The sequence below is a fragment of the Drosophila suzukii genome, chromosome 3, assembly GCF_043229965.1.
Source record: "Drosophila suzukii chromosome 3, CBGP_Dsuzu_IsoJpt1.0, whole genome shotgun sequence".
Classification (NCBI taxonomy): domain Eukaryota; kingdom Metazoa; phylum Arthropoda; class Insecta; order Diptera; family Drosophilidae; genus Drosophila; species Drosophila suzukii.
The window spans coordinates 77,466,669-77,494,645 of NC_092082.1; the positions used below are offsets into that span (position 1 = coordinate 77,466,669).

Sequence of the window (27,977 nt, forward strand, 5' to 3'; positions counted from 1 at the left end):
TCACTGTCCTGTCCTATTGTTTATCTGACTAAAAACTTGTAATTAACATTGTATTGAGTAAACAAATTTGTCTTTTCGACTAACTCAAGTTCATGTTAACGACAGTTCATGTATGACAGTAGCCTAACATGACATTGATAAATTGGATAGAAGTGAGACTTTTGACAGAAGGTTATAATTTTTACAATTTTTGTTACTGAGGCTCGAAATGTAACTAAATATATTTGCAACTCATTTCAAAGAATTAGTAATTTATTTAGCCTTTTGATCGGCTTTTCTCCATCGACTTCACTTAAGCCCTAAACAATTACGTGGCACTGAAAAAGTAAGTGCAGTTTAAGTTTTAATCCGCTCTCAGTACTCAGTTCAAACAAAATCTGGCTTAAAGTTGGCCAACTCGATTGGCCCGCCTCGGTTTACCCGCCCCACATGAGCGGAATTCGATTTGGCCACTTTAATTACGAGCGCGTAGGGCATATAGGAACTTCCACTGGTCAGCGGAGCATCCGCCGAGTGGCGATAAGTATTTTGCCTGTCCTATCTGCGCTTTCGAATCGCCACTTCCCTTGGGCCTCCGCTGGGGCAGTTGGAATTTCGGGTAGCACCATGTTAGGGATATTTTCCGATACATATATATATATATATATATTTGGCTGTTGTGTTTCCGATGCCTCTTGCTCCCGACACAAATTGCTTAAAGTGGAAAATTGCTGGCGCTGCATTCGTTTGGGAGGGGGAAAATACGAATGTGTGAGGTCCCAAACTCACGATTTTCCTTTTTCGGTTGTGCCTGCATTTATCTTTTATTGGTTTCTTCTATCTCTTCCGCACACCAAGTGCTCGTCAACAGCCTCCTCCACCATCCCATTCGCATCCTTCCCAATCAAATCAATATTCGATTGATGCGAGTGCTATTATCTTTTTATTATGAGCATTTATTTGCCGTTGGCTGCTCAATTTACCAGCTAATTTTGATGCTGCTCTGGGGCAAATTAGTGCTGCTAGTGACTGTGATTAATTGATGGGGCGGCTGCGAGCACTTGTCACCGCAGCGATTTGCCATAATCCATCACACGTCTCAAGTCATCCCATATTCTGATCCTTCGTTAGGGTCGAGTAGTAACCCTTTTTGGGCCCGGGCCATCAACTGATTTCTTTATCGTCATCGATATAAGCCAGAGATGTTTTATGGGAAACAAATGCCCGGCCTGGCTGACAGCCGGTCTGCACCATCAGCAGTTGCTACAAAGTACGGATCACAATCTCATAAACTCGATTCCAATATTTGCTTAAGAATGTCATAAAAAAGGCAAACAGGGATAAGCCGTAAAGCCATGTCTAGAGCGATGGCTACTAAACATTTAGCTCTTGGTGACCTCGACGAAGCCCCTCGCAACATAATAAATATGTTCCGGCCATAAAAAAGTTGGCTCGAGTTCGTTAAGCCGGGCCCGATTCGACTTTTTTAATTGCGCTTTTGGACAATAATTTTTTATGGCCTTCTAAACGCCGCTCGACGTGCAGAAAATTAAAACAATTGTCTGGGTCACCATGGCAGCCTCTTCAGCTTGCACAGCCCTTCAGGCATCGTCAATAAGTTGGGAAAATAAAATACGGGCGCGTACCACAAAATTGTAAACAACATATAATTTGATTGTTCGTTCCAGAAGGTTGGGAAAGCATTTTATAATTAAAATTTGTACTGCAATTGCTTTAATTAAAGCCGCAAGGTGAGTGCCAAACTTTACGACCAATACAAATTGAAGCCGGTTGGTGTGAGCTGAATTCGGTACTCGTACTCGTATAATTCGAAATAAGTTTCGCACGGACAAAGTTTCCTTTCAAATTTATGGCGCTTTCTTCGGGGGCAGACTCTAATTAGCAGTGGAAGTCTCAGTCTTGTTTTGGCATCTAAATGATAACCTTAACTTTAGTTTCAAGGAATGTCAACAAAATCCAAAAGCATATTGCTAAAGAAAGGATGGGGTAGATTTTATCTTCTACTTTATTAGATGCTGTAAAATAAACCTATGTAGGATATTGCAAAAAGATATAAATAGTTGTACAACCAACTGTTTTATAAACATATTTATTAATAACTGAATAACTACACATCTAAGAGATACACAACTTTCCCTTTAAAATTTAAAAAAATACATTTTCAACAATTTACTTACATAAAACTACACAAGTTCAGCCATGCTCTTCAGAACTTCGACTTTTTAGGGTATGTTACCCAGGCCTTTGTATGCTCCCGGCAACTTTTACCCCCGACATGACGAACGAATTTGCTGTGAAGACAAACTTGTTGTTTGCTCCTCAAGTTGGTGGGTTATCTCCAGTCGAACATCATCATCAGCACATCAGCTACGTAGCAGCATCATCAGCATCCCGGCATCAGCCCCATCATCATAATTTTCTGGCTTCGCTTATCGAACTCAAAAAAAGTTAAGAATAATGTACACTTCAACATTTGTGCCATAGTTTGAAAAGAAAAAAATCTGCAAGAGATTGCGGAAGGCAATGGATGATGGCAGTGACAGTGAGGGGGATTGGGACTGGTATTCTTGGGGGAAAGGAGACAATGGCCGGGCCGAAAATAGCAAACATAACTCGGGAAAAGAATTTCCTCCTTGGTTAAAATTCCGGATTCTTTTGTTTGCTTTTCCAGTAAGTTGGACAACATGAGTTCCCTTTGTGTGTGAGTGCCAGAGTTCGGTAATGCAAATGAAATGAGCTTTTGCTGGGTAATCATTAAAACCCTCCGATTCGCAGGGACCCAAATTGCAGTGGCTAGTGGCTATTGGCCATTCGGACTGCGAAATGTGCAAATATTTATAGCTGCAAACTGCGCGGCAAATTCATCAGCCCTAATAGCCTGCCAGTTGTGGAAACAATGTGCGGTTGCCAGGCGCCGATAGTAAACCCATTTGGAATCCTCTCTGGTCCCAGAATATGGCTCCAGTTCCCGTACCTCCCACCTCACGAATCCGAGATCCCCAAGCTACCCAGGCCATCCCATCATCGATGCTGTTCAATGCAAATGTTGTTGATAATGATTTGCATTTACGCGCATTACAGCAAACCCATTTCAGGAATGGAAAAGTGGCGTGCGAACACTCGGAGAAAAATGTACCACTAAATGAAAAAATTTGTAGTTTTATTTTTTTTAAAAATGCTTTTGACAAGAGATTAAAAATTCCTTGTAATCAGTTGCTTAAGAACTCGATATATTCTGAGGTAAATATTTTTAATAACAATATTAAATGAACTAAAAAAATTTGGAACATCTTTAAAATGCGTTTTTTATTTTCTAGAAATATAGATAATATTATAATATGATTATAAACAATCATATTTTTAATTTGTTTATATATTCATATTTTGTATATTATAGTAGAATTTATTAAGTACAATTATAACTTCGAGTTCAAGAGTAAAAGTAAAAGTATATAAGTGTAGTTCTGTTTCAGTGCGCTAATGCAAAATGATTAGAATTCTTCGGACAGAAATTTCTTGCGCAAACGCAATTTATCTTCCTCAAATTGAACCGTTCCAGAGATACGTGCCCGATAGAAGCTTTGACGCATATCAGAGGCCGAAATTGAGAAAAAATGAGGCTTACCCTTAACTTATTGTGGGGAGTGAAGGAGCTAGTGCAAACAAGAGAAGAAACATACTTTTATAATAATTTGTTGACTTCTCCAATTGCCTGGTTCAATACAATTATCTAAAGATCTCCAGTGATTTATTTACTCGGGACCTATTTACTTTTTGGACAGGATTTCGGTTGTATGCTTTCGATTTGACTTGTTTACTGTTTACAGAAATGTGAAACCGCAAACACAACTACCACGCTCGGATCAAATAGCCAACTTAAGACAACAAAAAATACTTGCGAAACCTAAGTGCTTTGGGAACAAGCAGAGTCTCTAAAAAAAGATGTTACCAAAAAGAGAGGAACAAAAATCGCGCTGATGGAGCGAAGTGCAAGGTAGAGTAGAAGGCCAACTTTGGACATCAAAGGATCATAAAACGCACTCGCACTTCCCCCTTTGGAAGGCGGGACTAAAAGGGGTCCTGTCTCGGAGCAAACCCAATTATCTGGTCTTGGGTCACCACCAGAAGCAGCTAAAATTGTTACACGACAAAACGGTCAAGTCTGGGCCAGATGTCATTGGGTGCACTCGTCCTGTTTCTGTTTCTCATGTAGTCCTTTGGTCATTATAGGAAAAACTCGAGAAAATTAAGAAGTTCAAGAAAAAAACAGAATGGTAAAACACGAAGAAAGCTGAAAATAGTATAACAAGAGGGGCCAAGCCAGACTGTAAGGGTTCTTTAAAAAAATCCAACTAACAAACCCAGACATGTGTGGAAATATAACGTCTTGTTTATACGGCAAGAAGCTATTTGAAACATATTTTTTTAATTTATTTCAGGGCTTTGAACTAAGTAAACATTTCAACTTTTATAAAATTTAAGAATATTTAAGAATAGAAAACAGGAATATTTACATAAAATACCATTCCTACAAAGGTAAAACCAAAGAACATCATTTAAAACCTGTGCCAATTTTTGCATAGACTTTAATCAATATTCCTAACTGAGAGGTTATAAATACCCATCTGTTATATTTTGGTCCCCATAAATCTATTTCGAATTTCAAGACTTTCGTTGGCAGAGTCTCATATTTTGTCCATTGCCTTTTTGACGGCCATCAAGTTGTGTGTTGCCTCGAATTGTGGGAAGAGTTCTGTAATTTGATTGCCATCCGCAGGCCGGCTGAAGTGAAAATTCAAATGGAATGCCTTCGGAAATCCAAGCTCGGACTGGCAATGTTTTATCGGATATTGAATATATTAAGCAAAGAGAAAGAAATGAATAAATGTTGGATGAAACTGTCACTTGAAAGTGTTCATTTTACTTTCACTTTGCCCTCCCCTTCTGCGTAGCTTATCTTAAAGTTTTATTTTTGGTTTTTCTTGTTGTTCTTCGGGTCTTATTTTTGCCTGGCGAGCGTTGAGCAAGGACATTTCCAACTGGCTTCATCTTGTTTGACTTTTCCTGCCTTGACGCGGGCCCTGCTGAGTTGTTGGACTTAAGCCAGTGGGGGTTCTCGTTCTGGGCTCTGGGCTCTCGGTTCTCGGTTCCGTACTCCCTTTTCCCGATTTTCCCGGCTGTCGTCGGGCGAGTCAGTCATCAGCATCAGCAACATAGTGAAAAATATTTACTGCCTTTCGTCGGGACCCAACTTTCCCCCGCCCTAGGTCTTTGTGTTTCTTGAAAATTGCTTCGCTTACGTCCATCCCACTCGCTTCGAGGAAAATGCTCCTACTTGACAGGACAACGACAAATTTTACGTGTTGTTTCTTATTTTTACCCCATACTTTTTGTTTGCTTTTCCTCCTTTGCGCCATGTTTTTTATACTGCCCGTTCTCTCGGGAAAAACGGAGATGTGATTTCCGCTGCAATAAAATAGACTGGCTACCTTAAAGGCTTTATGACCCTTGGAATTCGCCAGTTTATGGCTTGTGTTATTTTTATGCACTCTACTTGGCATTTTCCCCTTGGCCAGGCCATAAGTGTTGGCCCATCTTTGTTTGCCTTTCGTCACTTTGATGTCCCGAACAAGGTCGAAAAACAGTTGGAGACGGAGCAAAATTACCATAAAATATTAAATTACTTATGCATATCCCCATTGAGGAAATTCGTTTGCTGGTCGCCTCTTTTTATCGCCCACGTCAACTGGGGGTCAACGGTTAGGATCTTCGCGAAAAATGGGTTATGGCTTGACTTACTTAAGGTTATTGTGGCTTAATGTTGTCAAATACTTACATTTCTTGTGTACGTGGATATTCAAAATATGAAAATATTTTCTTCACTCGGAATTTCCAACGGACCTAGCTTAAAATCGTATTTTTGGCAACAGAAAACCATTCCCCACTCCCCTCCTGAACAATGCCGAATTTTTATAGAATCTTTTAAAGCAAATACCCACAAATTTAACTCGCTTTGCACCAGCTAATAACTCATTCGAGGCATTTGCGCATTTAGCATCCAAAGCAGATTTATAGCACTGAAATATATTTAAATTAAACTTTTTTCCATTTTAATCAACGGCATTGCAGTGGCACGCCAGAGAATACTAATACGACCAATCAATTAGTTAAGCCAGATAATATTCATAAATGTTTTACCATTGCGATGAACCAAAAACCGAGCTCACACAGAAAGAACACAGATTTAAATAAAGTTTCACATGATTTATTGAATGCCTGTTATTTATGATGGATTTTTATGATTCAGTTTTATTATTTTCATTTAATAATATCTCTCTGACAATAATCTAATTATTGATTCGATTTCACAACTTGAAATGGGGGGTCTGCTTAAATTGAATTGTACATTAGATTGAATTCGAATGCAGTATGGTATGGGAATGGGGAATACTGTGAGACACGCAGACATGAGAGTTATGGTAACGTTTTAACCTAATTACAGAGTCGTCAATCCTGCTTCGACGGGGCTTCTGCTTCAGCTCCTGCTGCTCCACTCCGCTATTTACAAGGCCGCCTTTAATTAATCTCTAACCTAAATTACGTAACTGCAGATGGCGCAAAAGCTTACAAATAATTGGAAGTCGGACGCCACGACCAGGCGTTCAATAGTCGAGTCACGTCTGGTGTGCCGCCGGTGTGTGTGTGTGCAGCGCTTCCTGCATCGCCCAGAGGACTCCAAGGACTCCCAGGACACCCAGCGCCGAGTGGAACGTGCTCCTCCCGCCTGTCGTCGTCCTTGCCGCCGTTGACATGATGGCCGATGCGGAATATTCACCTGTTGGGCATCGCAATTCGTCGTGGTGGCGACAGTTGCGATTAATATGAATCATTCATTTTGCCACACATTCAGGTAGATACCATGGGACAGGATATGACGGGATGGGATGGTATGGTTTGGTATGGGAAGGGACTTTGTCCCGAAGGCTGTTAACTTACCGCTTAGCACGTGCAGGTCCACGGATACGGAGACGCTGTTCGACGGCTGGCACGTATAATTGCCGGAATCCTCTTTCCGCACGAGCGGTATAATTAATGAGCCGATCTGCAATGAATGTTTATGTTCAGCGACATTCGACTAACCAATTAACCGGCGGACCACTCGTAAACACCCAACTTACAGTGTTCTGATTATCGCCCACGGTTCCGAATATATTCCTATCTAGTTGCGTGTACCAGCCTGTTCGCTCGTCGCTTTCGCTAATCTTCTTCTGACCCCGGAACCAGATTATGTACTTGGGCGGATCCAGGGTTCCACGGACGATGCAGTGCAGCGCCACCTTGCTGCCCGCCTTCACAAAGCGGCTCTGATCCCCAATCAGCTCAGTCTTGGGCTCTGAAATGGGGATTTAAAATATATAGATTTAATAAGTACTACAACCAAATAAATTTTGAATTTATTTTAATAAAATTGCTTTTATAATCTAACCTCATTTTATTTAAATCTCAAATCTTGAATATGATTTTATGATAACTCATAAACACTCACTGACTATCTGCAGGTGCACCTTGGCACTCAGCTTGGGCTCCGTTGCCATCTGGCACTCGTACCACCCAGCATCGCCTGGCTCTACGTATTTGATCTGCAGGGACCAGGTGTAATCGTGATCCTCCTGGAATATCGACTGGAATCGCTCGTCCGCTATAAAAGTCGTTTCGTCCACGCTGATGATGTGGTTGTCGCGCATGCGTACCCACGAAACTGGCTTATCGGATAGTCGATGTATCTGAAAAACAAAAATAACTATAAAAAACTATTTAAAAAATTTTAAAAAATATTTTCGAAACTGATCAAAAATCCTGAAATGAATTTAAAATTCATTTATTAATTTTGAACACAAAAAAATACCATACCGATTTTATTGATTTCTAAATTCCCTTAACTAAGACAACTTCAAAGCTGAATATATGATAAATAAGATAGATTAAGTTCGACTTACAATATAAATTTTTTAATTTTAAACCCACTGAAAAAAATCCCCTACCAAAGAAAAATGTCCTACCTAAAATAACAACTATTAAAACACCAAAGCTCAAGGCAGCCAGCATTTACATAACTATTATTATGTTAATCTTCGCCAATCTGCCGCTAATGAGCTTTCACATTACACAGATTGCATTCGATGTTGACTAATCCATACATGAATAATTACCCCGGGCCGACAAACTAATCCGGCCACGTTTGCCTGTCGTTTCGGTGTTAAGTTGCAAAAAATAAAAACAGAAAAAATGTGATGGCTCAAACGAGTGAATGGACGTAAAATCTGAGATCCAAGTGAATGTCTGAGGCCCGGAAATGGAAATGAGGTCGGATCTGAAGGCGGAATCCGGGGATGATGTTGCGCATCTTTGTGCTAAAATATTCTCACAGTTGGCGCTTTGCTTTGGCCCTATTTCCATGGCCTGGCTTGCTCCTGTTTTAGCCCTGTTCCTGCTGCTATCGCTTGTGGTCCGGCCCAGATCAGCATAATTTCATTTGCATATCAACAATTCATTCTGTTTACGTTTATTTTTTATGACATAAACAAGCCTCAGACCGGGTGAGGCTTCTATTTGCCGTTTACAATTCCGCACAATTTATAAAAATATACGTATTTATTTATTTTTTGCTCGCCTCCTTTCAGGACGTGTTCTTTGGGCGTTGTTAAAGTCCATTCAGCAGATATCCTAGATATATTTCGGGGGGAAGAAACACCTACGAACGCATGTAAATTTGATGTCTGTTGTAGCCGTATGCAAAATACACTGTGCAATATGTATGCATGCAAATAAGTGTTTCGTTGCCCCCTCCACCCAGATGTATCTGTATCTGTGCTTGTATCCGTATCTGTGTCTGCGGATGTGTGAAAGCGTGTCTGTGTGTGCAATATGTAAATGCTAGTTTTATCTCCGGTCCGTTGAAATTAAAAAGGAATCCAGAAGCAGAAGGAGGGACACCGAGTCAGTCAGTCAGTCTGTCGCTGGCCCGTCTTCTTTTGGCTCAAGTTTCGAGGAATTCGTAAGTGAGTCAGGGTCGTTTGCCTCGAGTGGTTTAGGTCCTAATGCTCGAATTTAAATCCTTGGTGACGTGTGTGGCCTTAAGGTCTAGCTAATCCGTTAAAGTTTGCTATAGGAATTCACATTTTTGGATATGCCGGAAGTCTCTGGATAATCAAGTTTTTTGTATGCTGGAATTCAAAATAAGGGCCAAAGCTCTGCAGAAGGGTAAATAAGCTCTTGGAATGTAATTGGCAAAAGTCTTGTGGTTTGGATTTAAATATACTTTGTCTAAGCAGGCGTGAAATGTCTTACATATATGTATTCTTCGGTGGATTTATTTAATCCTTTCCTTCCATAAATATTATAATTTTGTTACTTTTTAGCTTTACATGTAAGATTCGTTTTCCTTGCCTGCCTCCAATGTAGCCTATGTATATCTTAAATTTTCAATACCACCTTTGATCTATACATAAGGGATTTGGTTCACCTTTTTTATAGCTCCCTTAATGGGATAACTCTTTAAGCTGCTTAACAGGCTGACAGCTATTTATAACACGTGACATTTAATTCAAATATAATATTCGCAATTAAACGTAATCTCGTATTAAAAGGGTTTTTTTCAGAGCGAACCTTTAAGGCTTACCCGACTTATGTCACACGCCATAGCGCGACCTACAGGCTCACTCACCTAGCGGATTTGGCTGCAAACAACAAACAAACAACTACACTGAAATTAGGGGTTTAGTATTCAACAGAAAATTATAAAATTATCTGTATATTAAAAAATGAAGTACATCATTTTTTGCTCTTTGTTAATATTTAGTTACCAGAAGAAAATCCATAAAAAAATAAAATTTATTTAGGAATATTCTTAACTAATCATTAATCATTTGAGGAATGTCATACCTCGTTGAGCTCGTTGTTTAATTTCCAATCGATTGGCATTTAAACCGGAAAATTTTTAATTTGGCCATTTTTCGAAAAAAAGTGATGTAACCCCCTCTTTTAGCTGTACGCCTTGATTTGGCTGAACTACGATGGAAAAACCGAAAAAAATGTCGAATTTTCGACCAAAATCTGAATTTTGTATTTTTGACAAAAATTCAGTTTTTTGGCTGCCATAACAAAAATATAAATCAGAATGAGGAATGTCATACCAGAAGAAATTCCATAAAAAAATAAAATTTATTTAAGAATATTCTTAACTAATCATAAGGCATTAATGTTTTAACTGAAAAACTGTTTTTATAGCTTTGTAAGTTGTCCATACAGTAATTAAAAATACTAATGAAAATTAATACGATCATTTTCTTGTGAAACATTTTACCACAAAGATCTCTGCCTCACTTTTTTGGGTTTCTGTGCTACTCAAGTGGTTTGTGTCCTTGCTATACTCATAACTTAACTTTTCCTAGCATACTTATGTGGGCTAACCATTTTTCAAGTGTACCTGTTCCTTACTCAACTTCGACTCACCTGGCACGGCATGTAGGCGTGGTTTCCCTTCTGGGCGGTGATGTTTAGCACGGGCATTGTCAGGTTGCGCCCCGAACCCCCCTCCCGGTGGGCGGTGAGGTAGGATTGCTGCTCATTAAACACTTGCCGGCGTTGCTCCTCCGGCGATATTGTCACCGCTTCGGCGGATGTTTTGGCGGCCTGGGCCTCCGCCTCTGCCTTGGCCACCTTAGCCGCCTCCGCCGCCAACTTGGCCGCCTCGGCCGCATCGGCAGCGGCCCGGTAAGCGGGCAGATCCGCTGCCGCAAAAACGGGAAACGGCGGCAGGAAGGTGGGGATGGAGAAGCCCTTGGTCAATGAATCAGGGACAACCGGATGCGACGCGTTCGCCACCTTTTCAATGGAGTTGCGCACATCCGTTTCCGCTGATGCTGGATAAATTGTTGATATGAGCATCTCTGCTGCGGTCCCAGTGGCTGCTCCTGCTCCTCCTGCTGCTCCTGCCGCTCCTGCTGCTTCTGTTTGCCGTTCTGCGGCCTGAGTAGTTAGCCCAATTTGTGCTGACTGGCTGGTTGCTATCGTTGCTCCTGCCACATCTGCTGATGACATGCCCCGGGCCACGGCTGTGGTGGTGCTCCATGAGCCGGGTGCCTCTGTTCCAGCAGCCGTTTCTGTGGCTGCCTTTTTTGCTGTCGTCAAGTTGCTGGCTGTCGTAATTAGATCGTTTTGTGTTGTCATTGGCCTATCTGGCAAAGTGGATCTTGTGGTGCCCGACCAAAGCTGTCCCTGAGCAGCATTCATTCCCCGTGCCAAAGCGACTGGATCTGTACGACTCGCTACAGGCTCTGGAGTACTGCAGGTGACTGCTTCTGTGAAGGAGCCAAAATAAAGCAGAGTACGGTTGTTTACAGCATGTTTGGGCAAACAAAGTGCTAATTAGAGGGGTTTGTGGTTTAGGTTTGTCCTTTGGTAGGAAATTAAAAATATTACTTTACATAAATCTGGAAAAATCACCTACTAGCTGCAGGTGGACATATATTACCAACTAATATTTTATCTATATATATAAATCTATATCTATAAAAATATAGGTTTAAAAAGCTCATCCAAAAATTGGTAATTTGGCGCAAACACATATATTTTGTTCACCTATTTTCTGAATTTAAAACTTTTCAAATTTTACTTGAAATTTAAATATAACTGTTTGGAACAAGATTATTCTTGGTTTAATTTTAATCTTTAAAAATTGGAAGAAGTTTAAAAAGCTTAATCCAAAAACAAATACTTTTTACACAAATTTCCTTGATTTAATGGCTTTGCAAGCTTTAACCTCAAATTAAAATATAATCATCAAAAATATAAAATTTCTCGCTCGACAAGCACAAAAGACCTAAATAAATAAATGTAATAACTGTTTGTGCCGCACATCAAAGCGTTGGGAAATTGAGAAAAATTATTGCAATCGGCTTATGCAAGGTGAATGAATTAAAATTCCGGCAAAACAAATGGGACTCGGAAAATGAGTTTGGGGCTGTCACACACACACTCGCACTTTCAGGGGCACATTTACACATACACATACATATTTCGTTTCAGTTAATTTTCAATTACGCTTTTATGCTAATTAAAATCATAAAAATTTGCCGCTTAATGTCACCGCCTGTGGTGGCTTTCATTTCATTTTGTTCTCTGTTTCCTTTTCACTTTTAATTTTTTTTGCCACATTTTTTCCTGCTAAAAGTTGTTTGTTTTTGTAGCTTTGGCTGCCTTTTCCTTTCACCATTGCCGGTTTCTGTTTCCCTTTTAAACTTTTCCTTTTTATGTTTTCGACTTTTTGCCCTAGAGGAAAATTAAGCATGAAAAATAAATGGTAACTTTAGCCTCATAATCATTTTGGTTACACGTGCAACTAACGTCCTTGGCTGGGTTAAATCAAAGCGCCACACCTGGCTCAAGTTAATCAAATGAAATGCAGCCGAACTAATAAAAGAGTATTTTTGTTATATATATTTTTGAGTGGCCTGCTCTTATTTGTCAACTATCGCGAAAATATTTTCACAAACCAAAACCAAACTAAAATCAATTTCTGCCCCGTGCAATTGATTTAAGTCGCCATCAATTGAGGCAAAACTTTATTAAAAGATTACAAAGCTAATAACTTCAGGCAATAAATTGGTAAAAAGAGAAAAGAATTTCTTTTCGACTAGGAAAAGGCAACACCATTGATTAGCTCAACACACCCACTCATAAAAAGTTATTTTGAGCAACTTTCTGCCCCAACACTCTGGCAAGGACATGATGCCCCAGGACACTCATCTTCTAAACTGAGGGGCGGGATGAAGAGAAATGAACTTGCCAGTCCAAGTCATTGAAAGGAAAAGTTTTAGGAAACCACAAAAACAGTGAACAAGGAACTGAACATGTCCATCTGGAAACAGTTTTATTTCAATATTTCTGCTACCCATAAGAGGAACTTTATAATGTTTAGCCAAAAATCTTTCAATTAGATATAAGTAAGTAATATTACAATCAAAAAAGTGTGCCTAATACCTAATCTATTTGAAATATCCTACAAAATTGGAAATTTGCGTGAGTGGAAAACCAACTCATTTGCGGTGAACTTTCCACCGAAAGGTCGGGATTTGGTACTGTTTTCCCGGGCTAAGATATCAGTGGGCTGATAAAGTAGAATTTGCATTTTTAAATTATTTCATTTCACGTGCTTGTCAGAGCCTTGATTTAGGTAGAGCAAGAAATTTCGTTACCTTTCGGCTGCCCAGCAAATTCTACGTGTCTGGTTGCACACAAAAAAAAATAGGAATAGGAGAAAGCTAAAAAAGTGAAAGGAAAATTGAGCAAAAAAAAGAGAATCCACAGGGCAACCGCATAAATTTCCCCCACGAAATCATTTCGAACGAATGCGTGTGATTTGACTGTGTTGATAAGGTCCACCCCAGGCCCATTTCTTTGCCCACGAAAAAGGTTGCAAGCCGGCTTTTTTTTGTTAAAATGCAAATTGAAAATTTCACTCCCAGAAAAATAGTAAATTTAAAATCCACTGCAGATGGGTATACTTTTTCTCTTCGTCTCTGTTTGATTTCGTTTTGTTTGGTGTGTCAAGATGGCAGATCCCTTCCCAAAGGGGATGGGAAAAAAATAAAGCCAGAAGGGGTTTGCTCAAGGCAGAGTTTGCATTTTCAATTAAAACCGATTTAGCCGGCAATCAAATCGGTTTTGATTTCCCTCAAAGGAATGTGCTTAGTCAAACAAAAAAGGGGAAATTTATTTTTGCGTTGCATTGGGTATTTGTAATTTCTTGTAGGGATGCTCTGGTAAGGCTGCCCACAAACTATTCCCTTAAAGCCGATTAGTTTACTGGGTTTTTGCCGTGTCCCCGCTTTGTTTGGCTTACGAGAGAAAAAAAGGGCCTACTCCACTACCAACCAAAAGTGTGATCTAGCCATTTAGAGCACTTGACGACAGTCTATCCACACACACACATGAGGCAGATAGAGTGAAACGTGCAATAACACTCAAATTGTTTTCTTGTTTTCCGCAACCAGAATTGGCCGTTTCCATGGATTGTGGCCCAAATCCGTACCTCCAAAGCCCTCCCCAAAGCATGTGGGTACAGCGGGACCTGGAGTTCATATTTTAAGCCGGCTCGAGTTGGTACGCCGTCGGAATAGTAATGCCCACAAATTAGGCTGACGGCTGACGCAAAAATTACTGAAATTGGCATTCAGACTGGAATGGCCAGCGCACACGCTCACCATGCCACCAACACGTATGTAAATTCTGGAATTGGTTTAGGCCACTACAAAATGAAAAACCACATTAGGCCAGCATCAAAGTAGCGACCGACAGACAATGGGTTACAGGTAGAGGACAAGTTAACAGAAGAATAATTTAATAACTTTTAGTACAAACAAATATTTTGACTCAAACTTACAGATTACTTATAGATTTACTGATTTAATATGGGTAGTCTAAAATCATAACTAAATAAGTCTTAAATTAAAAAGCACAAAAGGTTAAATATTTAACCTCACGTTAAATTATGGCTTCTATACACAAAGTAAAGCAAAATCCTTGATGCTACTGTATCTGACAACTCTTAGCCAAAACCAATACCTATCCTTGGGCAGCTGTAAGCGAATGTTATGAAATAATTAAAAGAGTAGTGTTTATTTCGCAAATGCATGCTCTAGCCCCAGGCAGTATAATCATGCCTAAATGCGTAGGTTTCCCACAAAGGCTATACCAAAAACTATTCCATTTTAATGCCCTTATAAGTTGCTAAGCTCTCCCATTGTCCTCTTGCCTGCCATGTGCCATGTTTCACTTTATATGCTGCAGCCCTGGTTTCCCAATGACGCAGTCACCTGAAGGATGACAGAATGGGGGTATAGATAGAGGCAGGGATTTGGTCCAGTCTAGCCCATATGGTGTACTGGTCCTGGCACTTTGACCCCTTAGTTAATATTTCATGGAGTTTGCCTTTTATGGTGCAGGATAAGGGAGGTGGCGATAAAGTGGAGAGATAAAGGGAGGAACTGAAAAAATGATTGGATTTAGTTTGTAGCATGATTTTTTCTCTTCACTATCGATTAACTGACGAAGGGAAAAACGGAAATTTAATTAGTCTCAAAATATTTCTTGCGCAAAAAATGCTTGAAAAATGTTTGCAGCCCTTCACGGTTCAGCGAATACCTAATTGCAGTATTTTTTTTATCAGCCAACGTTAGCAAATATTAGTTTGGCAAATATTTGGTTTAAAATAGAAACGAAAAAAATATTGTATTAAAAAAGTAGAGCTGTTGATGAGTTCGTGCTTTCAGGGCACTATTTATAATTAGTTTTTTTCCCAAATGTGTACAATTAAATTAATTGCAATATTTCGATAAGATCTACCTATGACTTTGTGTGTCCTTTTTTAATAAACCGTCGTGAGACTAAAAGCCTCTTGGGCTTCAATTTTATAATTCGAGGCACTTCCAACTTCATCGTGCCGCCAAAGGTCAAGAGGTCTTAATCCGCGCAATCTTTGTGGCACGTGCATCATTAGCGTGGCATCAGGACACTCAGAATGCTCAGGAAAGTCGCATCGGGTCTGCGGGTCTTCATTTTTCATGTAATTATAAAAAATATGCGTGGGCCAACGAGCCAAAAAAAAAAACCACACAGTAATTACATGTCCAATAAAAAGTCATGGCTGTTTGGAAGGACAAAATGACGGCGACGGCAACGGCAGAGCGGCCGTAATTAAAACGCCGAGCGGCTGTGGCCAAAAGAAGACGGAGAGCCACTTGACTCGTGGCCATCTGAGGCTCATCCGCACCTGAATCCCACCTCCGAATCCCGCCCGCATCCGCCAGCACTGGTGTTTATGAGGATAACCAGGACATCAGCAGTAGGGCAGCGGAGGAGCAGCCGACACACATTCTCGCATAAACCAGAAAACTTTTCACCGGGGAGCACTTTGGATTATAGCCGCCTCGAGTGCACATAAAACACGAGCCTGAGGACTCAGATTGCTGCATCTATCTAAACTCATGAGTAACTTCGGGGGCGAAGTGGGGGGATAGTTGTGTCGCCAGATTTGTGTTGCTCCGGCTGCGGGCTGGCAAATCTTAATGAGTCCCCTTTGGGGGCCGCCAAGCAATTAAAGTTCAAATGAGCCAAATTACAAGCTGAGAGTAACATCAAATGGCGGCCCTGGGGGATGTATTTATATAAAGAAACCGAGTGCCAGAGGTAGGTTGAAGAAATTAGGAAGGTCACCTCAAAAAGGGAGAAATTGAAACCAATCTAGAGAATAATTATATATTATTTAACTCTTCTCACATAAGAAAGTGCATATTTAATACTCCAAGTGAACAATAAGAGTATTACAACCTCGTTTAAAGGGTGAAATATTGCACAGAAGTTACTTTTTAAGAACTGCATTCCGCATTCACTTTGTCAGGGAGTCCTCCTAAAATGTGTACACAGGGTAATAAAAAGAATACGTTGCCTCAGCAAGGCCATTAACAACTTTACTCTAGCAACACGCAATGCCGCACCGACAACGTGCAACACACAGCGTACAACAGTGCGTATACGCAACACTGGGCAATGCTCCAATTTCAATTTACTGCGAAACTGAAACTGAAATGAACCTCAAAGGGGAGACAACGAGTGCCGCTGCTGCTGGTGCTGCCGCTTTCTTTGCTGTTTTACTTTTGGCCCCGTTTGTTGGGAAACACGTAGACCGAGGAACACGATGCCATAAAAATAAATTGAGCCAGGACACACAGTCACCCAGAGAAGTGGGTGTGCCGACAAAGAGATTCTGGGTATGGAGGGCCATATTGAACAGCCCCCCAGCTCCACAGTTGTATAATTTTCACAGTGACACCCAACATATGTTTCAGTTTTGAATGAATCCTCGGATAATGGCGGCCAAGAGCAATTTCACACTAAACACAAACATTTCCATTTCCCTAGCACCCACTCATCCACGGGAAAGCCACTCGAATAACAGAATGCCATTGGTATATCATCGCAGCCCACACTCATGCAAATGTATCTTTAATGCGTAGACAGCGTTTCTGTTTGCCAACTCACATAGATACACCCATACATCCTGCGTAAGATTTCCTGGCTACCGTTGTGTGCGAGAGCTATTTATTTATTTATTTACTTTGTGAGCATTCGCATTCGGTAATTGTTTATTGATCGATTTGATAAATGCCACTTTAAATACAATTTTCGACCCCTCGCTTGGTTTTTTACTCAAATATTTATGGGAACGCCAAGCACTTGTGATCAAATGTCATCGCAATGTGCATAAACATAAATAATTTATGATACAAAAGGTTCAAATTGATGAAGATGAATCAGTGTGGGTGGGGATGTGAAGTGAGCTGTGGTCGATGGCAAAAACCTTTGGGAAATTAAAACACAAAAAACTCGGAAATTTGAGTTTAGACGAATTTGAAGTGGATGAGGGGTTGTTTTGGCTTTTGCTTGTTAAAAATAAACCCATCGTTGTGGTAAGGGTTAGCTTGAATGTTTCGGTTGACTAACAATGGGTTCTATAAATGTGTATGTATATTTTTGAATTATTAAATTAATGCAGCATTTAAAATTGGGCTTGTTGAATTATTAACGTTGCCTAGGTTATAGCTTCCTTATTTAGGAGCACTTTGAATTTAATAGCTATTTTAAGACATGGTTTCCTTGGTGACTACTGTTTGTGTTTTTTAATACTATAAATCAAGAGAAATAATTATGTGAAATCTTAACAACACAAAAAATATAAGATTCTTTTCTTATCTAGTTGGTTTTTATGGCTTTGTTGGAAAATATTTAGCCAGCCCAAGTTTGGGGAAGTTGTTGGGGGCGAATAGGCTGGGACGGCTATAAATAAGTAAACAAACGTTGTCCAGAAATACAATAATTTTTCAAAGGGCCTCCTGCCAGGATATGGTATCCCCCTGTCAGACGGACCTCCTACAGCGATTCATAAATAACCACAGAGGCCCAGAGGCTTCCTTGCTTTTTATTCTTCCTTTTTTTGGTGGTTTGTCTTGTTCTTTTCACACTTCGGCAAGAAATAAAGACAAGGCTCGTTGACTGCCGCTGCACTTTGTCATTTGTGGGTCATTTCTCGCCACGTCTTTGTCGCTATGTCAGTCCAGCCCCCTTCGATCCCCCTTAACCCCGCCCCATTGCTATTCTCCGAGCAATTAAATGGCCCATATACACACACTTGTTGTTGTCTTTGATTGCCCAAAGCGTCGACGCAGCTGAAGCTGCAGCTGCCTGCCTCTGACCCCTGACCCCCTCTGAACCTCTGAATAATTTAAGCTCACATTTTGCGAGCCAAAAGCGCATCAAGGCCATTCAGCTTACATTGTGAACGTGATTGTGTGTATGTGAACAGGAAATTGTTAGTTGCATGGCGAATGAGAAACAGTGGGCCAAATTGCGAAACGAAAGTTACTCATCCGCAGCGTTGGATTCCGTTGAAGGAAGTTTGGAGAGAACAAAGGGGTGGATAGAAATATTTATTGAACGTGCTGAACCAAACTGGTATGTATTAAATTTTTTATAAAATACTTGGAAGAAGTATATCTGCCTTAAAAAAGATAGTTAAAGATTTTTTGAAGAAAATATAATTTTAAAGATCTTAAACTTAAACCTAGATTCTTTGTTAAATTTGCTTACCCACCAAAGGAATGCTTAGGAATTTTCCAAATATTATTTGTTAGGAATTTCGTACAAACATCAGTGAGGCCCCAATTATTCGGAACAATTAAAATTCCGTGTAAGACATTCCAACAGAATGGCACCATTCGCGCTGAATTTTCCCCGGCATCTAATAAACCCATGTGGTGCAAATTATTCCACCGTTGGACATTTTGTTGACCTGCGGCACTGTCATGTGTCCCCCCCATCCAAACTTTGCTTGTGTTACAATATTTTCCGTCATCACAGGACCTGCCCAGGCTGAGGTCAACTGACAATGTGTGTGTGTTTGAGTCTGCCTAAGGGATCGTATCCTGATGTTGTTGTTTTGGTCTCTCCGCAAACCCATTTATAATTTATGAAGGTAAGCAAACACTTTTGGCCCTCACAGCGACGACCGCACACACGACACACAACACACGACAGGACAGGAGGGCACGACATCACGACCCCCCAGCAAGGCCTTAAAGGATTTCGGGCCATTTGGCCAGGTGTAATAAGACGGGGCGTCATCGGGAAGGAAAGGTCAGGCCGAGTCAACCTGTAGGCCCAGCAACTTTGCCGGTACATTCCCGAAATTAGCAGGAATCCGGCACTATGAAAGCAAACAAAAAACGATTGCTTAAGTCCCCCAGAAATTTTCAAAAAATTTTGAATGGGGTTTTCGAGAGAACAAAAGCCGGCAGCAGCAGGACAAACTTCGGCCGCATTATATTTTTGACTTTTTTTTTGGGAGTTTTGGGGTTGGCTTACATCTGCTTTGTTGGTCCATTCTGTATTTTGGCATAACGAGTTGCACTCAAACTTTCTGAAAGCGCATTTTGTTAAGAGTTGTAATGAAGGGTCTAGAAGGGCAAACAATGTGGGGGAAAGCGTATAGGGGATTTGGCCAGGGTTGGTTCCACGCTACCGAAAGTGCAATGTGTTTATTAAACATTTTTTGGCAAGTTTTCAATTTCGTTAATGCTTTTGTGGGGTTGCCCGGCCAAAAGGGGAGGAATGGTTCTCTTTCAAAGGAGGTACAATTCATTGTTTTATTTTTGCCTTGATAATCGGGCAGTCGAATGAATGAGCAGCTGCTTTACTACAGGGGCAACGGGGTTAAGGACCTGGAAAAACTATTTTTCATTCTCGCAATTTGTGGAAGCGGTGCTGATTCGATTTGAAACTTTTCACTTTAAGAAGTGCGGATAAAGGTTCCTAAAGTTGTATAAATTATTTAATATTTAAAAGTTTCATGGTATAAATATGTTTATACTTTTTCAAGACTGTATTTTTAACTTAACATGCATTGAAATTTTAGGCCAAAAATTTTGTGAAAGTGGCAAATTGGATTTCCTATTTAATATTCCTAATCATGAAACGTAGAACTTGTATTGTATTATACCTTCAAAGTAACTTTGAAGCTAAGCAGAGCTAATAACAACGAAAAAGCTTATTATTTACCTATCCTGGGGTTTTGTTACTGATATCTGTCCTCTATAAATCGAGGACTTTCCTTAACACCATACTTCTTCATTCTTAAAACTTTCATTGGCTGCTAATTGACATTCTGGAATCGTTCTGCTCAATATTAATGGACCATTTTTTTTCATCGGAAAAACTTTTCATCAAATATCGAAATTTCTTCTTCATCGGAACTGCTTTCACCAGTTTTTATGCTGATATCTACCATACTCCAATCTTTCTGCTTATCAAATGTTGAAATGCTCTCTTCATCTGAACTCCAGTCATCGCTTTCCGTAGTAAAATCCGAAAACTTTGAATCTTTCCCCACATGTCCCATGCCATTAGAATCCAGAGAGTTAATTCCAGAAGAATTTGCTATTTTCCCCTGTTGTGCTAAAATAGTTAATAACATTTCATCATCTTCATTAGAATACGATAAAAGCTCTATAGAATTTTGTGTTTTATTCTAGGACGTTTGCTCTTGTGGGCATTAAGTTAAATATTTTGATTTCTTACTCCTTTCTTAACTAATTCCCAGGCTTCTTTTATTTCTTCATCTGGGACTTCGTCTTTCACAAAAAAACGGTGTCCACGTTTTTGAACAAATCCCCGATAAACGGCAGTCTGCAAGATAGTCAGTACTTTGTCCTTTATGTCGGTACTCGGAACATCAAGGTTGGAGGCTATGTCTTTCAAAAGAGCCCGGAAAGTCATAGGTTCCTGCTTTTCCCTAAGAACAGCCAGAATATACCCGCCGATAGGATAAGACATTTTCGAAAAATGATTTACTATAAATTTAAATTTCACTCTGTTTAAGAGAATGTGTTCGGCTAATAAATGATGTCATTTAAAACTGATACAAAAAGCGAGGCCTATTTCCAAAAATATATAAAACATTAAAAATAGAAAAAGAAAATAACAGTTTCTAAATGAAAGTCAATTGGCGATATAATCCGCCCAATCCTAAATTTTGTTTTGCATTTATATCTTAATTATTGAAGTGTTTAATATAATTAAGTTAATTATTTTGTTTAATTGGCAATGATATATGTTTTCATTTTACATCCAACTGACTAGCATAAATTAGATAAGAAACAAACAAAATTGGCTTTAAACCCTTAGTAATGGTAAGGGTAAAATTAAATAAACTTGTCATTAGTTACAATGCGGTTGCCTTAATTGGGTAACAAAATCGTATTAAATTTTGTAAAGTAAAGAAAAGCTGAGAGGAAGAGATAAACTCTGAAACTCTCCCTTAAAAAGTCTTTATTGCGGAATGGCGCACCACTTTTTGTCTACTTTTATGGGCTATTGTTTTCCTATTTCGCTGACCCCGTGGCTAGTTCTAATCTAATTTCAGCAAATCAAATGAAACAATGGGAAGCTCAAGCCCCAACTCAACATCCGCAATTTCCAAGGACCCCAGATACGCAGAGGACAAGTGCCTTCTTCGCACTCCCCCCTGGTGATCCAGAACTACTAAAATAATTTGCCAGCAGCCATGTCGCGTCTTGGGATCCGCTTACGAGAGCCATTATCCATGTGTGTGTTGCCAAGTGTTTATGCGCGGCTATTCTACCCGGTACTCGGATTATAAGGGGAATAACCGGAGAAAGTTGAAAGTTTTCTTGATTATTAGGATATCCTGGACCATACGGATGAAAATCCTTTAAACTAGACCTGCTCTTTTTTACTAAATACCAAAATACTAGGATTTTGAAATCCCTTTTAAATACATTTTTAGGTGTCTAAAAGTATACAACAATATACTACAAGCTCAGAAGTACATTTTATTCATTCAAAATATGAATTATCTTAATTCATTGCATACTTTTAGACACCTGAGGCATTTAAAATGATGTCAAAACCTAAGTATTTTTGCTAATAGAACTTCATTAAAAATACGGAATAAAAGTTCTAACAGTACGAGGTATCCCAACCGTTTATAGAATTCCCTCGTCTTTCGAGTGTGTGTTCGAGTGTGCGACGTGAATGCGTTAAATTAAATCAAAAATGTATGAAAGTCACACGCACACACACACAAGGAGTGGGGGAAACCCCCGGGCTGTACTTACGTATCCCAAGGCCAAGAGCCAGGACCAGGACCAGGAGATTGGAGACGGAACTGGTGCGAATACGCAGCCAAGAAGCTAGTCGGGATGTATGGAAAAATCGGCGACACCACGACGCTGCCCCTCCTCCCGTTCGTCCTGCTCGTCCTGCCACTGTCATCTCGGTTGTCAACGTTGCTGTCCGGGTCCTGGTTGTGCTGGTGCTGGTGTGGGTCCTTCTGCTCCTTCTGGTGCTCTTCCGACTCTAGTCCTGCGTGGCAGTCCCTGTGGCCCAGTTCCTGGCTGCAATGACACTTACAGCGCCTTTTGTGCGCTCATTGTCCGCCTGCCTCCAATTGGGACTCGTTTGCGGCATCGAATCTGGCTCCTCTGACTCCTCTGGTTCGTTTTACTCCTTAGGACCAGAGACAGGATCTGCTGATTGCACTGCGCCGTCTTGGCTGGCAAACTTTGTCGCATTCTCTACTCGACTTTCCAAATCCCAGTCGAAGTCTCAGATAAATAGGTTTATTGAATTAATACACTTTGGGCTGGGTCCTGGCTCGCCTCCATTTGGTTTCTATCTAACCTCTATCCTATTTCATTTTATTTTTATTTTATTTGATTTTATTTTGGGTTTTTGAACAACAACAAAAATGCAACTATTCTTTATGGGCCACAAGTTTTTCGATGCGTTCTCTCCAGTGAGTTTCTTGCAGTCTCATTGTTTGCTCACTGCGTCTGTCCTCTCGTTTTGCACTATTTTTGTGTTGCTTGATTTATATATTTATTTAAGTGTTTTCGCCTTTGTTGAGTGGTAAACTTTTATTGCCGCTGCAGTGCCACCAACATAGACAAATAAACTGCCATCAGAAGTCGACTTTATTGTATGGTAATCCAATTTGTTTATTTAGCTTTTTGGTCTTTTGCTAAAAGTTATTTAGTCGAACATCACAAATCCGTTTAAGCCCTAATAAATAAATTTTCCAAACAAAGTTTGTTTGTCATAGTTTTTTTATAGTGCTTATAAAAGTGGTTTTGTAATAACCCAATAATTGACTAGTAAAAGCATAAAAAGTAAAAATAACTAGAAAAATAAAGACCAAACTACTCCGCAATGAATTGTATTAAAATTAAATTTTATCTTCAACTTAGTAAGTTGTACACTTTTAAAGTCAACTTTTCAACTACATAGTTTGAAAACTTTTCATGAACAATTCATCATCTTAAGTTTTATTTCAACAGCTCAATCAATGAAAAAGTCAAGTGCTTGAACTTGGCAAGAAATATAAATCAACTTATTTCCACTTAAACTTTCATAATCATTTAGCAATTAATAACACAGAATTTTCTTTTCCGTCGCTGCTCAAAAGTTAATAACTTGCACGGTTGCCCTGCAGAACTATCACACAGTGTTCTCGATGACTAATGGGCAAAACTTTTGGGACAAAAAACCTTAAGAACTTTGACCATTTATAGTGTTTAACAAGTTTCACATTGCCTTTCGATGGGCTTTCTTTCAGTTCAAAGTTCTTGGTAATAAGTTACAATAGCCATATGGTCGGGCTCTAAACCGATTGTGGTTCATTTTCTGTGTAACTTGGCCGGCTTATATTTAATGATTTAACACGTGAGAAAACATTTACACTTCAGTAACAATTTATCGCCTAATCCGACTTGAGAATATTTATCTTTCGCCTCCTTACGTTTTTTTCTTGGAGCCCGAAATGATGCACAATAATCCCTTTTTTACGTTACGCATCCTTGGCGAAATCCCCAGTTTCTTTTGCCCTGTTTTCGCTCCTTGGGTCTTCGGTTCAGCGCGGCATTCTAATATCCATTTGAATACGGGCGAGGGCAAACAAATTTTAAAAGTGATTTCGGCAAAAGACACTCGACTGGCGGCACTGCAGGACACAGACACAGGACACCCAAGGGGACATCAAGTGGTTTAACTTTGTCTTAATTTTTCCTTTCTTTGTTTTCCCACTTCTGCTTATTTTCTTTCGTTTTGGTTTTCACATTTTGTTTTTTCTGTCTTCCGTTTGGGCACAAGTCCTTTTCAGAAAACGCGTAAAATTAACTTCTGGTTGCGACTTCGACTTCCTTTTTCCATCCGAGTCACGTCCACGCACACCGGATTCAAATTTTCGACTGAAACGCGTTCATGAATCGCCATCCCACTGAGTTCTTAACATTCCGATTCAAAGCCATTCCGCCGAACGTTCCACTTCGGGTTCTCCTCTGTTTCATATCATATCGGCGGGGACTATCTCGGTTCGTATTCCGGTTCGTTTCGACCAAGTTCCCCAGCTTTGTGGCATTCTCATCCCTTTGGTTGCACTGGGTTCTTGGAATCGAACCTTCGGCTAATTTGCCGGCTGTTTGTCTGCGCCTGCGCTTTAAAGAACTTTGGCAACAGAGGATTGAAGATTTATTTTTCTTATTCCTCAGATACTATTTGCAGATGACCAACAAAACACTTGTTTCCGCAGGTCAGTTCCCTCCTTTTGTCGCCTATGAATATCAATTAGGCGGCTAAACAGGATCAACAGTTGACCACAATGCGGAATATTTATTATGTTTCTTTATGAAGAATGCCTAAAACGATTATTTATTAGAATTGATTGATCCCGTAATTAAAGTCTTAACTGCAAAATTAAAGTATTTTATAGGTATTAGTATTTAAACGTTCTAAAGAGTTTTAATTTAAGTAGAACTTTTAAGACACTAAGTTGTGTAACGAATCATTTGAGTTTATTGGAAAAAAAACTTTTTCTCACTTAAACTTTTAAGCATTCTATTTACTGACAACTTTCAGATCCTATACTTCTTTTACAGAACTAGCTTTACTTTTAGAGAGTTCCAAACTGAGACACACTCATTGGTCCTGTTTATCTTCCTCTAAGGTTAAAGTCACAAGGCAACCAACATATAATTGGAATCGTGCAAATGGTGACCCCGTAAATCACAGTGGTGACCGAGTTGGCATTCGGTTACTAAATTAGCTCGATGTCTGTTGAAAAATCATCGCCTTTAGTGGCGGGAATTTACTGCCAAGGAGGGGACATATCTGCGGTCTCGGCCATTGTGTGACAATATGCCATTATGTAAGAGGGAGTGAGCCAATATGAACGCAACTTGATGAACGACGGCCTAGGACTAAGTATAATCTGGTGTTCTTTGTTGTCAAAGAGCAAGTAACAAATAAATATTATTGAACTTTTAAGTCCCCAGGGGGTGGCCAACAGGCAATTGACGCCCCAGTGCGATAATGCCCAGAGCCAAAAGCATTTGGCATGGGACTGGAGATAGGGTGCTGAATATCCTCACACAGGGCCAACATAAATTCTGGCACAGTTCAATTTATTGTGTATTGACACAGCTTACGGAGAAACAAATAAAAATGTTTTCGAAAGTGCGGGTGCTGCCCTACTCTCAAAGGATCCAGCTCCAGGAATGCGAACGAGTTCTGGTTACTTTGCCCCTCCCCCGTTCAACCATGAGTCCTCGAAGTCAGGGACCTCGTTGGCATCCATTGTTATTACCTCTTTGTTGTGTTTACACGCCATTTGTGGTATTTCACCCCCTGCCACTCCATGTGGCACACCTCGTCTCGCCCGCGGCAAAAGATCCTGCGGGAAGGTGTCGGGCGGCATCGCCCGGATGCGGGCCAAGGAGGTTAGGGGCGGGCTGTCGTAAAAGTATATTTGAAATGCAAATGCCGGCGGGCCTTAAAATGCTCAACTTCTGGCTCACAAATAATCAAAATATACTTTATGTCGCCTTTGAGCCAGTGAAAACAGTTGGGCCAGTTATCGCAGCCAAAAGCCAGACAACAAAAACCAAAAGCTGCTAAAAGCCCATGAATCGAGTTGTGAAATAAAACAAAGGATCAAAATGTTATTATGCAGTGAAGCGACTGCATCATACTCTGAAAATAAAGTGGTTTTAAATGGAAGATATTGTGGCACATGTTTCATTCCTTTAATAAATTTTAAATGGTAATCCTCGATTTTAAAAATGTTATCTGTAGAAAAAAATACCTTTAAAACCTCTTAACTCAGAAAATTTTTAAGTGGTAGTTCCCGAAATAAAAGTATATTTTCTCTAAACAAAATTATTAAAACTGTGTCTCTGAAATCATTAAAATTAAGCTCTCTGAAAGGTTATAATATTCAAAACTAAAAAAAAAATTAAGTGAATATTCATAATTTAATGAAGTATCTAAGGCAAATGTTATTCCATGGACCCCGAGCAAAAAAGTACCTTTTTATCACAAGCTGCTGGCTCTGCATTAGCTAAACATTGCGCAGCTGTTAATTTCAACGTTCTTACAAGAGTCGTAAATAAATTAAAATGTTTTGTTGGAGCCTATCGCTTCCGTGCGAAGAGCCAAATTGAAACAAACATTTATAAATTGGGTTCCTCATTTCGAGTAGAAACTCTCGACTTGTTCGCCTGTCAATATATTTCAATACTTATATTATGATTGCTTTTCTCAATTTCTTCAGATTTCTTCAGACTTCAATTTTCTGTACGTATGCATATAAAAATATTTTTCTCTTTGTCCATCGCTTTTCTCGTTTTGGAAGGGTGCCCGACTCAGCGCACCGAATATGCGAATTTTCGTTGACATGCTAGACAAATTTCTGATAGATATACATACATATATGCATATATGAAAATCTGGTTCGATTTTATCCTTCTTCCGCAACAGAAAATGCATGTACGATATTAAATATTTGTCAGGGAAACCTATGGGGGAGTGAAGGAGATGGTCTGGAAAATACCAATATTCATAATGTTGTGACAATTTAATAGCAATTTATGCACTTAGGCTGAACAAGGACTTGTTCGTGTGGCTTGTCTATGCTAAAAACAGAGACTGCAACGATAATGAAAATTATAATTTTATCTTTTAAACTGCTGTCACAGCTCCATGTTCGTTTGTTTTAATCTGAATCAAATTTTTTATATAGAACCCAACAAGAACTGAAGGAAATGAAAAAATATATACTGTAAAATAGAGAATAAAAGTCCAGAAAAATATGCAATGTTTCAATTGTTTAAATCTGGATACAATTTTTTTTATTTAATTTAAAATGATTCAAATGTATGGAAGTGTAAAAATGTTTACTGTAAGAGAGAGAACCAAAGTCCAGAAAAATATATGCAGCTGTGGTTTGAGCTGCAAAAGCTGTGTTTATTGTTAGAGCCAACCAGTAAAAGTTCGAGAATCAATGGGGTTTCGAGTGCAACCAACAGCTTACAATCCACCACACTCGATCACAGTGTCCGGACAATCAAACCAAACGCACTTAAAGCTTCACGCTTTTCATTTCAAATCCAATAGAGTAGGGAGACCCACAGAAAATGAAACGCAAGCTGCAAAGTAAATTGCACTTAATCGAATACTATGTAAATGAAAAGCAGTTGGAGTCCAGTGACTGTAATAGTCGAGTATAGGATACCTTGTACTCGATACTGCCAAGTATATTTTACCAATAAAATTATGAATTCATGGAATTTTTTATTTTTTTATTTTGACTAAATTTTACTAAAGGGTTCCTCTATACAAAAGTCAATAACACCTTTTAACACCTTACTGTTTTGTAATCAATAGATTTTTATCAACCCTAGTATCATTTGCGTAATGCTGTGGTATTATGGTAGTGGTTGATTGTGACCACTCTAACCCACTTTTAACACCAACAGCATCCGCTCCTCTAACAGTCTTTGTTGCATTTT

The 27,977-nt window shown here is 39.6% G+C and overlaps 1 protein-coding gene across 2 annotated transcripts; it reads right to left on the reverse strand.

Moving 5' to 3' along the window:
• Positions 1–6,249: 6,249 nt before the first annotated feature.
• dpr17 (defective proboscis extension response 17) lies at positions 6,250–24,364 on the reverse strand. 2 transcript variants are annotated; one of them, XM_070995971.1, is made up of 7 exons: positions 23,933–24,364; positions 22,251–23,196; positions 10,513–11,360; positions 7,547–7,784; positions 7,179–7,393; positions 6,997–7,102; positions 6,250–6,835 (listed from the first exon to the last, which is right to left on the reverse strand). In XM_070995971.1, exons 2-7 carry the CDS (start codon positions 22,405–22,407, stop codon positions 6,675–6,677), a joined length of 1,725 nt encoding a protein of 574 aa, XP_070852072.1. In that variant the 5' UTR covers positions 22,408–23,196; positions 23,933–24,364; the 3' UTR covers positions 6,250–6,674. The 2 variants fall into 2 exon arrangements, with proteins under 2 accessions (XP_070852072.1, XP_065722236.2); XM_065866164.2 differs by lacking the exons at positions 22,251–23,196; positions 23,933–24,364 and adding exons at positions 20,173–20,568; positions 20,692–21,023.
• Positions 24,365–27,977: the final 3,613 nt, after the last annotated feature.

What these genes read in the sequence shown, in the direction of transcription:
- dpr17 (XM_070995971.1), bottom strand. Translation starts at nt 22,407, where the DNA reads ATGACAGTGGCAGGACGAGCAGGACGAACGGGAGGAGGGGCAGCGTCG. An exon ending in GGTGCACCTGCAGATAGTCA is followed by an intron (nt 7,394 to 7,546) that starts GTGAGTGTTTAT and finishes TCCCCATTTCAG; the next exon opens with AGCCCAAGACTGAGCTGATT. An exon ending in TGGGCGATAATCAGAACACT is followed by an intron (nt 7,103 to 7,178) that starts GTAAGTTGGGTG and finishes CATTCATTGCAG; the next exon opens with ATCGGCTCATTAATTATACC.